General features: G+C 36.4%; 1 protein-coding gene and 1 non-coding gene across 2 annotated transcripts; one reads left to right on the top strand and one right to left on the bottom strand.

The window, feature by feature from the left end:
• The first annotated feature begins 1,707 nt into the window (after positions 1–1,707).
• On the top strand, positions 1,708–2,403 carry LOC18009878. Its single transcript, XM_006392370.2, has 2 exons — positions 1,708–1,952; positions 2,168–2,403. The coding sequence occupies exons 1-2, from the start codon at positions 1,769–1,771 to the stop codon at positions 2,296–2,298; spliced, it is 315 nt and encodes a 104-aa protein (XP_006392432.1). The 5' UTR covers positions 1,708–1,768; the 3' UTR covers positions 2,299–2,403.
• A 9,027-nt stretch (positions 2,404–11,430) lies between these two features.
• Positions 11,431–11,536, bottom strand: LOC112082343. The gene has a single exon (XR_002897004.1). It is a non-coding gene; the product is annotated as a small nucleolar RNA R71 (small nucleolar RNA).
• Between the last annotated feature and the right edge of the window lie 2,557 nt (positions 11,537–14,093).

The following is a 14,093-nucleotide window of genomic DNA, read 5'->3' as shown; positions in this document are numbered from 1 at the left end:
TAAAATAGACGTTAAAAAAAAAAGGAATTATCTAAGAAAATAAAATTTATTTTGTAAATTATTATATACTATGCCATTACAAATAAGAATAGATAATCAGAATATGCTATAATTTTTATTTAGTTATTGGTAAAATTATAATGTGTCTGAGATCCATTTGTATACGTAATAATTATTTTTCATTATTTTCAAATTTTACAATTACTTTATATAATCAATTTAGCAATTATTAAAAAGCATTTACGTAATTTTTATTTATAAAATTTTTTTTTTAGTTATAAAATTGAGTAATTTATATTGGTTTTTAAAAAACATTAGTCACATCGCATGCAAAATAATATGATATTTTATAATTATGTTGATGATATGATGATTAATATATTACAAAAATGATTATATGAAAAATATAATGATAAAATTAATATGATATAATTAGAAGAAAAACTATAAAGAATGAAAGAGAGAGAAAGAGAGTATAATTGATTTATATTATGATTATATTAATGTGATATCCAAACAATTTAATTTAACTGACATAAATGTAAATATTCTAATAATTTGAAGCTTTTTTATTATAGTTGAGAATTTCTATAGGGATGAAACATTATCATGATACAATTGTCAATCACATATCAAGCCAATGTGCTTTTTAATGATCCTTTTCAATCAATATATACGGGATTTTATTTTATGTCAATCATAGTGTGAAATTAGCAATTTTATAATTTTGGACACATCTAGACAATCTGTAATCTATTCTTGTTAAATTTACAAATTTGATCATTCCTTTTAGAGTATAGTTTTATATATGTCTTGAATTACTTGCATTTACATTCACCATTTTCTGATTATAATAAAATCATTTACATATATTTCCAAGTAGCCGTTAATTTTTTTTAATATATCTAAAATATTCATAGATTTATTTGATAAAAAATCATGCTGGTATTTAGTTTGATATATTGCTATTTTAATTATATTTCCATTAAATTGTTTTCTCATAATAATAATAATAATAATAATAATAATAATAATAATAATAATAATAATAATAATAATAATAAGATATATTTCAGTAACGTTCTAAGTTATCATTCTACTTTTCGTAAATATTTTTAATTATTTCAAAGTATATATTTAAACTTACAAGCTGAAATTACCTTTTTTGCTTAATGATTTATATTCCTATATTTTGAGGAGATAGTTTATTACCATTCCTATTTTTGTAATTTAAATTTGAAAAAATTTGATAATTAAATAAAAAAATTGACTTTTATTTTTATTTTACCAGAGTGTTCCAGGATTTTAAAAACTAATTATTTACATTTTAAGTTGTTAAAAACAAATATCACTTCTTTTTTTTGATGGACTACAACAAACAAATATCACTTGCTCCTCAATCATCTTATTGTGGCTATATACAATTAAAAAAAAATCTTTTCCTTTTTTCCTTAATTTTACATAGTGCTAGACTTTACTTCAACTGTTGATATTATTAGTTGGAATAACAAAAGATGGAAATACTTACAATTTAGGTAAATGATCAAACCATCATTATTACTTTAGATTTTAGTCTAAGAAAGATTATTTATTTTTAAAATTTGAAAGATATAGAAATTGTTTTAAAATGTATTTTGAAACTTGTTTAGCTATCATGAAACACGTTCAACTTTATATAATGTCAGATTGTGTTGAATTGTTGACAAAGAAAAAAAATTACCCTCTAAAAGAAGTTAATAAACACTGCCCGAAAAAAACTACAGGGAAGATGTCGAGTATGATCAAGATAACAATGATGATGGCTTTGGTAGTAATGGGCGTGACAGCAAAGACTGTGATTGAGTGTCAAGAAACAGACTGCAAGTCCCAGTGTCAAATCATGAACAATTTGGCTTGTAATGCTTGTGTCTTCGGATGCGCTTCTCCTCCATCTTTTCAGTATTCCGACACAAGTACTTAACAAAACTTTTCAATCTCTTCTTTATGACCATTTTTTATATATATAATCAAATCTCATGGATTCGAAATCTATAGTTACCATGAGATTTGTACAGTGACTCTATGGTATAAAATCAAAGTGAAAAAAAAAACTTTATTTTGCTAAATAGTTTAGATTAATTGTGTATTTGTTTTCACAAATGATGATAATGATTTTTATGATATGCAGAGGCCAATGAAGTAGACCAACGCGTCATATGTTGGCGAAATTGTGATGTCGGCTGTGGCACTGACAATGCGTGCCATGAACGATGTAAGAAAAGTTGTGGTTACCCACCCGCGAAGAATGTCCATCAGTGATTTGTTGAGATTCAAGACTCCTAAACTTGTGGAACTTCTATTATATTATATTGTGATTTAGTTGTTTATTTCTTGAGTTATTACATGTGGGAATGTAATTGACATGAAAAGATTCTATATAAACATACTAAAATCTAATACAGAGATTATTTCTTCAAAGAAATGTGATGGTACTCACTAAAGCCTTAAAATCAAATGTGTTTACATGGTTAGTTTTATTTTTCAGGTAAAACAGAACCTACAAAAAGGAAATATACACCAGAATAAAAAATAACTAGAAAATACATGTGCAATTTCTTAATCCTGTATTTGTGAGGTTGATCGTTCTAATTAGGAAAAGAGTTAGTTTTTCATTCAAACATAAATTGCTATTGACAATATCTCATAAAGAAAATTTAAGATCTTAAGTATTGACGCTTATTGAAGAAGAATGAACCTCACATTTATCTTTAACCGTTGTCTTATATCGCTATCCTTTATCGCCTTCAACTGTTCTCCCATCTCTTACTTTTGTATTTTCCCGCTAAAAAACTTATATTGTTTTGCGTTACAAATAAGATCCAATCTGATATGTAATATGGGTATAACTCCGTTGATAATATCTGTATTTGTATGTTTGATAATAAGAAGCTTCGATGTATGTTTACGCTAATGATTGATGTGAAGAAAGATTAACAAAAATTCTGATTACATTCAAAATTTTCAATTTTTTTGTCGAACTTTCTACTTTCTGCTAACATCTCTGACGGAGAGAGGAACCATATGACAAAGAGAACAAAGATCGTTGAGAAAAACAATCATGATTCACAATTACAAACTCTCATCCATGTTTTGGTGGTTTTAGGCTATGATGTAGCAGTATGCAAATCTTGTTGGGAGCAATCGAGAAAGAATGTTAGTCTTGCTAGTACATTTCTTCATAAAAACTTATCTGATCCTTATTAAGTTTGCCAATTATTAGGTATAAAACTGTGAAAAATGATAACAGGAAATATGAGTATTTGGATGTGATTGTTTGAGGAGAAAGATTGTTGATCTACATTGATTTCAAGTCAATATTTAAGATTGCTCTTCCCACCAAGATCTATAAGTCGATATCACAAACAGTTCCTTACATTTTCGTGGGACTGGTGGATCGATTGTAGAGGATTCTGGTTGTTGTGTCTAATGCCGCAAATAAAAAAAAAAAAAGAAACTGTGCTATCGATGAGGACTTTTTCTGTAGTGAGAAGAAAGGGCTTCAAGTGCCCCATGGAGAAGAGCATAGTAAGTGTTAACCAAATGGTTGGCTTCTGATGTTTGTAACAAACAAATGGAAAGTGAAACCAGTGCAAATGGTTTTTTTTAAGATTACATTTTTATAATTTAATAGTGGTTTTGAAGAAGAGATTGTGTTTTGAATTTTCTTTTTGTTTTTTTATAATAAAATGATTTTAAGAAATATATCATCATAAATTTTTTTTAATCAATGTTAAATTTATTCAGACCCAAAAAAACATCGTTTTCTACATCATAGATGCGAACACTAGTAAAAATTTACATACAAAAAAGAAACCCATTTTCCATCACCAACTAAGGTTTCGGGGCTAGCCAGACCTGAAGTCCCTCCTCATATTTAGTATTGCCAATCAACCGGATTAAGCTGAATCGATTTTTATTGCCCTTGTCTATGAACTTGATCAGTCAAGCTTGAGTAGATGGGATAGAACCATGCCGTCGTTCGTTTATCTCCATCTAAAGGACGTGAATTGTCATTTGGAAAAGGTATCTGAGAATAAAAGTCTGTAGTCGGTCCCTAAAAGGACGATAGATGAGACCAACTATTACTGACCAAACGTTTAAGTAATCTTGTTTAAGAAGATCCTTTGCTAGATGTTTCCAGACCTGTGATTAGAAAGAGCAAGAGACAAATAGATGGGACTTTGTTTCATAAAGATCTTGGCATAAAATACACGCTGTGGAAACGTTGGGGCTCCACATTTGCACTCGGTCCTTTGTTGAGAGACGATCACGCATCGCCAGCCAAACCATAAAACTATATTTCGGGCAGCTGTGGGAGAACCAAATGCCTTTAGACCAGGTGACTTTGGGAGCTAGTGTTCTCAACTGTTCTCGAGTAACCTTGGTATCGAAGGAAGGGCGATAATAAGATTCCTTTGTTATCCTCTGTATTTATTATGTATCTCAGCCTTGCATTATCGATTGCGTCTTCAACTGTGTTGAGAGCCACTAAACGATGTCTGCGGCGTCTGTGCGATAGAATGACCTCCTCCACCGTTGATTCCTCCCTTATACCCATGTCGATAACCCCACGAGCTCCTAGCAGACTGAGAATTTTCCCGAAAGGAGACCAGTTGTCATGCCAGAAAAGAGATGATCGGCCATTACCGATCTCCACTTTGAGGTACACTGCAGCTGCAGGCGTGATCGCAGGATTTCCTTCCACATCCAAAACCCTGGAGAATTGTTTGTAGGCTCCGGAGTTATCCAGAGAGACTCTTGACGCATCAGGTTAGCCCTTATCCATTTCACCCATAATGAGTTCGCTGTGGTTAGTCTCCACACCAACTTCAATACACAGACGTCATTTGCTTCACGAATGCTTTTTAATACCAGGCCTCTCTCATCTTTTGGCTTGCATACATCAAACCACGCGATCTTAGCTTTTTTCGGGTTAAGATTTGGCCCTGACCACAAGAAAGCCGAGCATAAACGTTCTATTTCTGCAACACAACCAGATGGCAAGCGAAATCCAGAAATCCAGAAATTTGTGGTGCTTGCAATAACCGAAGAAAGAAGCTGCAATCTTCTTGTTATTGTTAAAGTATAGTCTTTTCCAATTCTAATTCAATAAACAAAAGAAAATGGGGAAGCTATAAACGAACACACAAAAGCGGGCAAATGAGAGGAGAGATGAAAGCAACTTCCAAACTCACTATCGAGTTTAATCCCAATACCTGATTATAGAATTATGACGACCCTCCAAACACCATATAGGATTAAAACATCTCTTCTATGATCACATTCTTTGCAATCTATCTAGCAATTGAGTTTACAGATAATGCAAGTGAGTGAAATGAACGAACACATTTGTTTTTTCAACTTAAATGAAATCTTATATTTAATAAAGTGTGTGATAAGTAACACTAAGTAAGTTAAACCATTGATCCCATATTTTTATACACTAAATCAACCCATATTTGTATACACTAAATTGATTTCTTAGCATGAAAATCAAACCTAGACCACTAAAGAAGAAGAATAGGATGAAAACATGATAATTTTTATAAGTTTTTCATCAACAGACCTTTAAATAACATAACATATCTTTTGGACAAGTTCTGAAAGAGTTATCTATGATCTGTTGCAGAGTTGAAGACAGAATTACTACAGATGAAGATTGGTGGCAAACATTTTGCAGACATGCATCCACAAGTAAGTGTGTACTTCTCTACATCAAAAACTCATTTTGCACAATTTTGGACAATTTTATCGCAGCAAAATTCTAATGAATTTCTTATAAATATATTACAACTAAAATTTTTTTTTCATTACTAATGGAGACCTGTATTAATTTGTTTGTCAAAAATACTACATAATTCTTTCCATGTTTTCTTTAAAACATCAAATTTAAGAAGACCATTATAATTGAGCCCAGGTCCAAATTTAAAACATCTCATGCCGTGAGTAAGATCATGCATTAACTGAACGGAATTCATTCTTGCTCACATCATCTCTATAGGTAGCTTTCGACTCTTACATCAACTATGTTCTTCTGAAGATATGTATATCGATCTGATACATCACTGTAGTGGCTCTCATCAATCCTAGGTTTAGAGATCAGTTCATGACTCTAACCTCATGCATTAAGTACAACTTAGAAGAGATGGGATCTTTAATATGGCTGAGAAAACTAGTAATCCTAATCGAACATATAGATCCCTTTGATGGATTCTTTAAACCCAATTACTATACTACTCTAATATGATGCAAGAAAAGAAAAGTATAATAGATAGATAAAAATGATAAAACAAGGGTTCAAGGAAAGAATCCCTATCTCCTCAACCTAAACCTAAAAACCAAAAGTTTAGTGGCTCAAAAACTCATTATAGGAGTACTCACCCGAAATAGGGCTGCTAAGAAATGTATTTATAGGTCCTCATGTCTTTTAGGTCATCCTTAGGGCTTCTCTGAAGAGATATTATGAAATGGGCTTGATGTTGGGCTTTGGGGCTGAGATATGGTGCACCCCGGGTAAGAATCCTCCGCGACTGGTGGAATGATGGTCCACCGTGGGTGAGAAGTGTGGGACACGGCCAGAAGGCTGTTGGTCGTGGGTTAGCTAAATATCGGACTCGTCGATGAGACATTTTGATCTTCATGTATCTTTTGATTGAATCGTTGGATTGTCCTCAAGTAAAGTGTTATGGAAAGTCAGTTAGATCTTTTTGAATTTCACCAAAGCTGGATCAGACGGTGAGAAGGTCTTTATTTGAGACTGAACTTCTGACGATTTGACTATGAGTTGAAAATATGGTTTTTCTCCATTTTACAATGTTTTTTCCCAAGTATCCTGAAAAGAGTCTTGAAACTACAAATAGTCAGTTATAATACCACATAACTGTGAAGCTGAACCGTTCATGTATTTCCACCATGTTGATTTCTTTGCAGAACAGGGACTCATTGAACGAATCTCTAGCCGTCCTATTCGCCGGGGTGGTGATGCGTGTCAACTACGTGAGGGAACAAGTTTTACCCTTAACAAAAACAAATGAAAGCCGCAAGTGCACAGCTAATCAGTTGTAGTATTTAGAGATCGAATCCACAGAGATTTGTGTGCCTGGTATTTTTCTACGGCTTCTAACTTTATGTCTAGACTAGATTGGTTTTAGAGGTTGGTTGTTTTTCACGGATTAAACTAAAACAAAAGAAAGCAAATAAATCTATCCTAAGGAACAAGTAGCAAAATCGAACGGAAAGGAAATAAAGCAAGCAAAATATCGAACTAAAGCAATTGAAATGCATATCTAAATAAGCAAGTAAAAATCCGATTGGTTTGTAAACTATGGCTGAAAACGCTGAGCCTTTGGGAACTCTACAGGGATCATAATCGGTTTTAGCACTAGGGTAAATAGATTGGGATGGCGGTATGACTACGTCACCGTCGTGATCATAACCAACTGTTTCTCGCAACCCTGACCAGTAGGTTTTCACTCTGGCCCTGGAAGGGAGAGAACGCAAGAGCTGCACAAGACTCGTCAATACTCACGATCTCGCCGCAAGTAGGTTTCCACTCCTACGGAAAAATCGCCTGTTTCATTCTAGGGCTGATACTTAATGAAAACTTTCGCAACACTAACTATCTAGATCAGATACTAGGTGATCAATCAAGCATACATGCAGTAAGAACAAGAATAAACAGAGAACAAAGTTGAAATCCCAGATCTATAAACCTAGATGTCTTAATCGATTATGAGAGCCCCTTTTGGGAACCCTAAGCCCAACTCGGGATCTACTCAGACATGGCTGAGGTCGACATCATCATTGGTTTTAATAGAAGTAATCAAAAACAGTAAAGAAGAGAGATGAAGAAAGCTTCTCTATTGAAGAACTCGGACTTGAACAATCTTCTACAAAAATCGCATAAAACGACTAAAGGAAAAAGGGTTTCTGTAAAGTATGAAGGGTGGTGTCTAAAAACGACCTAAATGACAAGTATTTATAGTTTTCAATACTCCATGGTCTCTAGGGTTCCGGAATTGAGGCTGAGAATGACTTTGGACTTCAGAAATATGGGCTTTAGTTCGGAGTTAGCCGGCCGCGGTCGAAAATGACGTGACCGCGGGAAATAGGTGGCTGGCCGCGGTCGGGAGGCTTGTGACCGCGGGGAATGGGCTGTTGGCCGCGGTCGCGTGACTTGCTGGCCGTCTTCGAGTGGCTCTGGGGCTAATGGAATATCTTGAGATCCAACCGTTGGAATGTCTCCAAACCAAGTGCATTTGAAAGCTGGTTGATTTTTCTATAAGTTGTCCAATTTTGAGGGTGATCAGACGGTGAGAAGGTCTTCATCTCTCCATGAGAGTTCTAACGGTCTGCATTTATCCAAAAGAGTCTTTTTGTTCCAATTTGTGCCTCTTTATCCCAAATTACCTGAAAAGTCTTTTAAAATCCGAAAACATAGAAATCCTTTGAAAACCTTTGAAAATGGAGTAAAAACACCTATAAAAGACATTAAAGTGATCCATAAAAATGGTCAAAATCCGGTGTTATCAGGTGGCACGCCAGGTATCCTTCTCAGCAACTTGCTCCATCTCCTTTAGTCTTTCTTCCAGTTGTGCGTCCATTCTTCTGATCTGGTCAATCCCGTTCCCTCTTTCTCTTTCTCACTGCGTTTGTTTGTTTTCCCAATCTTGCATCGAATTCATTTCATTTGGACCTCCTCCTACTTCCACGATGTTCGCCTGAGTTCGCCTGTCGAATCAAGTTCCCTCGGTGTCGAACATCGGCTGTCTCATTCAGTTCAGTTCTCGAGGTATTGGTGAGATTCAATTTTAGACTGGGCAGTGAACGCGCCTGGGAATCCTCCATGTTTGGGATCGGTGTTGAGATGAGGGGGTCTTTGAACCTCCGGGCTAGATAGTACCCTTTGCATAGACTAGGCTAGGATGAGCTGTTGGGAGAGTTGATATACCCTTTCCCTGAGACGGGCGTTCTACTCCACACTCTACAGGATTTCCGAGTGGGCATTGGGTGATTGAGGTGGAGTAATAACACCTGATTTTGACCACTTTTATGGATCACTTTCAATATCTTATGCAGGTGTTTTTACTCAGTTTTAAAGGTTTTATAAGTGTTTTCTATGTTTTGGAGTTTTAAAAGGCTTTTCAGGAAACTTAGAACTTTGGAGTGCATTTTGGAGCAAAAGTACATTTTTGAATAAATTCTGGCCGTCAGAAGTTTATCAACCAATGAAGACCTTCTCACCGTCTGATCATCCCCAAATTTAGAGACATTATAGAGGAGACAATCAGCTTTCCAACACACTTGGAATCAAAGTAATCCAACGGTTAGGTCTCAAGATATCATCAATGCACTGAAGGCCGATCAAAACAAGCCCAGTCAAGCACAAGTGCTTTCACCCGTGGCCAGCCTTCTTCCCACCGCGGCTCAGGAAGTTTCACCCCTGATGGACCTATGTCCGAACCTCAGGAGCCCAACTAAGGCCCAAGACACTTCCTGCACCCATTTTACAAGCCCTAGACGCCCAAGACTTGGAGAAACACTATAAATACTCATTTTTAGGTCTTTTGTAAGGGGGCCTCTTTCTTTTCTTTGAGAGATAACTCATTTGTAATTTTAGGTTTTATTTTTATGCACTTGTAGAAGCTCTCCATCGCCATTCTGTCATCAATAAGAGAAGTTTTTCTGCAACTTTGTTTCTATTACTATTCTTCTTCTTAGTTCTAAACCGATGATGATGTCTACCTCAGCCATGTCTGAGTAGTCACCTAGTTGGGTGAAAGGGTAATCCAAAGGACCCCATGTTTGAATGACATCTAGGTTTTTAGGAAAAAGGATTTCAATTTTTAACATGATTCTCCCATTCATCCAAATCTCAAAGCGGTAATTCTGATTTGATCACCCAGAATCCGATCCTAGGTTTAATCCGAGCAATGAGAGTGTTGTATCTGGGTTGCCTGACCTGGATCTTATGGACGTCCCCGGCGTAGGAGACGAAATCTACCTACGAAGGATACGTAAGTAGAGATGGATTCCGATCTACAAAGCATGATCTTGTTCTGGAATGAGAGCGAGAGTTAATTGCCATGAATAAGTGATTAGATGATTAGGATGACGAGAGTTGGCTAATCTTACATGTGTCTAACCTAGTTTCAGAGTCATAGAAAATCCTTGCCTAAATTTCTTGTGTTTTAGAACATAAACCCTAAAGATGAACCTTGAACCCAGCACCTTTTTCCTTACTGTTTTTCAACCGAATTTTACTTAAAGTTCTTTTTAATTCTCTGCATAATTAAATTTAGTAACAAATCAAAACCCCTTTTTATTAGATTAGGTTTACGATTGTTTTTAGCATCATTTAGGAGTCCTCAACACACAGATCTATGTGGATTCGATCCCTAAGTACTATTGTGTTTGCTGTGCACTTGCAGCTTGTCTAGGGGAAAACTTGTGTTGCCCACTGCACTCACATCAAGTTTTTGGTGCCGTTGCCGAGGACCTGTCGCTGTTGACTTGACTTCTTAATCTAATTTCAATCATAAACCTCAAGATTTTTGAGTTCTTCTGGAGATTCTCTAACTCCTCTTTTTATCTTTGCTTTCTTTGCTCACAGGTGCATGAAAACCAGGAGAAATCCGGACGAAATCGTATTGCCCTTAGACGAGATTGACAAACACGAAAGAGTACTTAGGACACTCAGACGAAGAACGCTCAAGATGGTCAATCCTAATTCCCATCGGGAAAATCTTTTAAACCTTGATCAGGATGATCACATTGGTGATGATGACCGTGATTCAGTTCATGGTGACGACCTAGATGCTGCTTATGAAGAAGATGGACAGCCACAACTCGATGAAGAGGGAAACCGAGTCCCTCTAAATCCTGCTCAAACCGCCGAAAATCAAAGGAGACAAGACCAGGCCGATGCTGAAGGAAGAAGGAATGATGAAAACATTGTTCCACCAGTTGTTAGAGAAGCCAATCGACCAATAGAGCTTGCCAATCCTGCGAGAAGACAGCCTCAGAACAGACTCATTGCCGATTTTGATGCACCTCACCAACACTTTCAAAATCGATCAGCTATTCAAATCCCTGTTCCAAGAGAGAATCACAAGATAAAACCTCAGATTGTCTCTTTGGTGAAGCAGAACCAATTCCATGGAATCTCTACTGAGTATCCAATGGATCACATTGATCTTTTTGAAGAAATCTCTGGAATGGTGAGAACAACTCCAGAAACTGTGGACTATTTGAAATGTAAGCTTTTTCCTTTCTCTTTGAGTGATAAAGCTTTTAGATGGTTGAAATCTATGCCATCTGGTTCTATTACTTCATGGGAAGAATGCAAGTCAGCTTTCCTGAACCACTTCTACACCAGTTCAAGATCGAACCAGCTGAAAAACAAGATACAAAATTTCCAACAAGGCCCAATAGAGTCATTCTATGAAGCCTGCGAGCGATTCAAGGAGTATGAGAGAGACTGCCCTCATCATGGTTTCTCTGGAGCAAATCTGCTAAGCACCTTCTACAGAGAACTTCAGCAGAAGTATCAACTTTCTCTTGACACTGCCAGCAATGGAGATTTCAGTTCAAAAACCATACCACAAAGGAGAGCACTCATCGAAAATCTGGCTGCAGCTAACAGCAACAACAACCCTGAGTATGACAGATCAAAGAAGACTATTACTAGTCATGAATCAAGGGAGATTGCTGAGCTAAAGAGCATGGTAAGTCAACTTCTTAAGTCTCAAAACAAGAATATACATGCTTGTGATACTGTTGTAGGAAATGATGAAGATGGAAGATATGAAGACGATGGCATGTACCAAGAGGAAGAAATCAATTTTATGGGAGCCCAGGCATATCATAATCGATTTAGTCCAGCTTTCAACAACAACTTTAGGAACTCTGGTGCCAACTTCAACAATCTGTCATACAGAAATCAAGGAGCCGAAAATCAGCCCTATCCGCAGCAGCAAAGGAGTTTTCAAAACAAGTTTCAAGGTGGAAACTATGGAGGAGGAAACTTCCAACAAAGACCAGCATTCAATCTTCAACTAGCACAGACCAGGTCATTAGAAGCAACCCTTTCCCAGCTAAGTAATCAGGTAAAATCGCTTGAACAAACTATGATGCAGATTACTCAAGGCAATGAGAAGTCATTCAAAGAAATGGGGGTGAAGATCGATTGTATTTACAATGACTTGAATGGGAAGTTCGAATCTCTTGCGACCCATGTCAAGAAGTTGTAACATCAGATAGGTCAAACTGCAGATTCAATGAAGAGACAACCAGGAGTTTTACCTGGGAGAGTAGATGATAACCCAAAGAAGTTTTGTAATGCTATGACAGTAGTTTTGGAGGAAGAACCTATCGCAGACTCTAAGGGAAGATTGACGCCTGAACCTCTCATAAAGGACTCTGAAACCGAGCATGAGAGAAGCCGAGTCATTCCGGTTAAGGTACCCAAACACTTGCCTGACCAAAGACTCAAAAAGTCTAAGGATCCAGGGCGTTTCTCTTTCACCTGTTCAATATTTGGAATTGAATTTTCAGATTGTTTATATGATTCTGGTGCTAATGTGAATGTCATGTCAAAATCTGTTGCTGAGAAACTTGGTATAGGTACATTTGTCCCATCTCCAGTAAGGATAATCTTTGGTGATTCATCTCAAAAGAGAACAGAAGGAATGATCCAGGATTTGCCATTGATCATTGGAAACAAAACAATCCCAGCCGATTTTCAAGTTTTGGAGATGGACAAGGACAAAGACAGATCTTTGATATTTGACCGCCCATTCCTAGCCACTGTAGGTGATGTTATTGACCATGCAAATCGCTGTTTAGTTTTCTTAAATGTGGACAGGAGAAATTTCTATAAGACCACACCAGACCCAGCTCCAAATCAAAAAGAACTAAAAGCACTTGCATCTAGGCAATTTGGGAATATCAAGATAGTGGTGCCACCAGACATCAGCAAGGAAAAGGAGAAAAATCTTGAAGGAATTGTTGAGAAGAGAAAATATGTCCTCAAATATGCAAAAATCTTTAAGAAAGGAAAAGAGATTTGTGATTCAAGATGAAGGAAATCCAAAGTTCAGGCTAAGAAGGACCACAAGGACTCTTAATTCAAGGGGTCCTGTCTCTTCTTCTCAATCCTAATCCTGCCAAGAGTCTAGCTAGAAGACTTTAAACAAAAGCGCTTAATGGGAGGCAACCCATTTGGTATGATTTTCTTTTCTTTTTATTTCTTTTCTATTTGATTTCTTTTTTTCTATGCATTTCAGGCTTCCTTAAAACCCAGAAAAACCAAAAACAATCAAAAAAACCAGAAAATACAAAAAGATAGGATGGAAAAGCAGAAAAACGGGAGAAACCGGGAAATCCCGGAAGCATTTGCCGCGGCCGCGATCAATCCAGCCGCGGCCGACCCATCATTTACTGCAGCCCGCACACTTCAGCCGCGGCCCGACTCGTCTTTACCGCGGGCGCGCGCGCCTGGCCCGCGCCGGCCCTGTTTTGGCTCCCAGTCGAGTTTTCCCTGTCTCCCGTAAACCGGAACTTCAATTTCCCGTTTTATTCCGGGATTAAACCGGGAAGTTCTCAAAGCATAATTTCCGTATTAAACACGCCAGGTAAGTCTTCTAAATTTTTAAAAATAAAATTTTCTTAGGAAAAATACCTTTTTAAAAGGAAAAAAAAAAAGAGGATTTAAAAGATCAAAAAGGTATTTTCTCTTCATCTTCCCCAACAAGCTTGGAGATCTAGAGAAAAAGACATATTTCAAACTTGACAAATCTTTTCCAAATTTTTGAACATATCTCACTCTTTTTCCTAGGAGATTTCAAATCTATCATCACATAACACTTTCATCAAGGTATGAGCTTAAATTTCTCACTTTTTCTTAAGAACTCAGATTTAAGGTTTTCTTAGAATGAGTAGAAATTCACTTTAGGATGATTGGAAACTGTCTTTGGACTTGAGGCTAGACTACTGGGTAGTTTAATTGCATGATTAAACACTTAGACCATAGAGATTTGAAATTTTCAAATCTG

This window comes from Eutrema salsugineum, unplaced genomic scaffold, assembly GCF_000478725.1.
Source record: "Eutrema salsugineum unplaced genomic scaffold, Eutsalg1_0 scaffold_8, whole genome shotgun sequence".
Taxonomy (NCBI): domain Eukaryota; kingdom Viridiplantae; phylum Streptophyta; class Magnoliopsida; order Brassicales; family Brassicaceae; genus Eutrema; species Eutrema salsugineum.
Note: the sequence above shows the minus strand (reverse complement) of the source record. Positions and strands in the feature narration are given on the sequence as shown.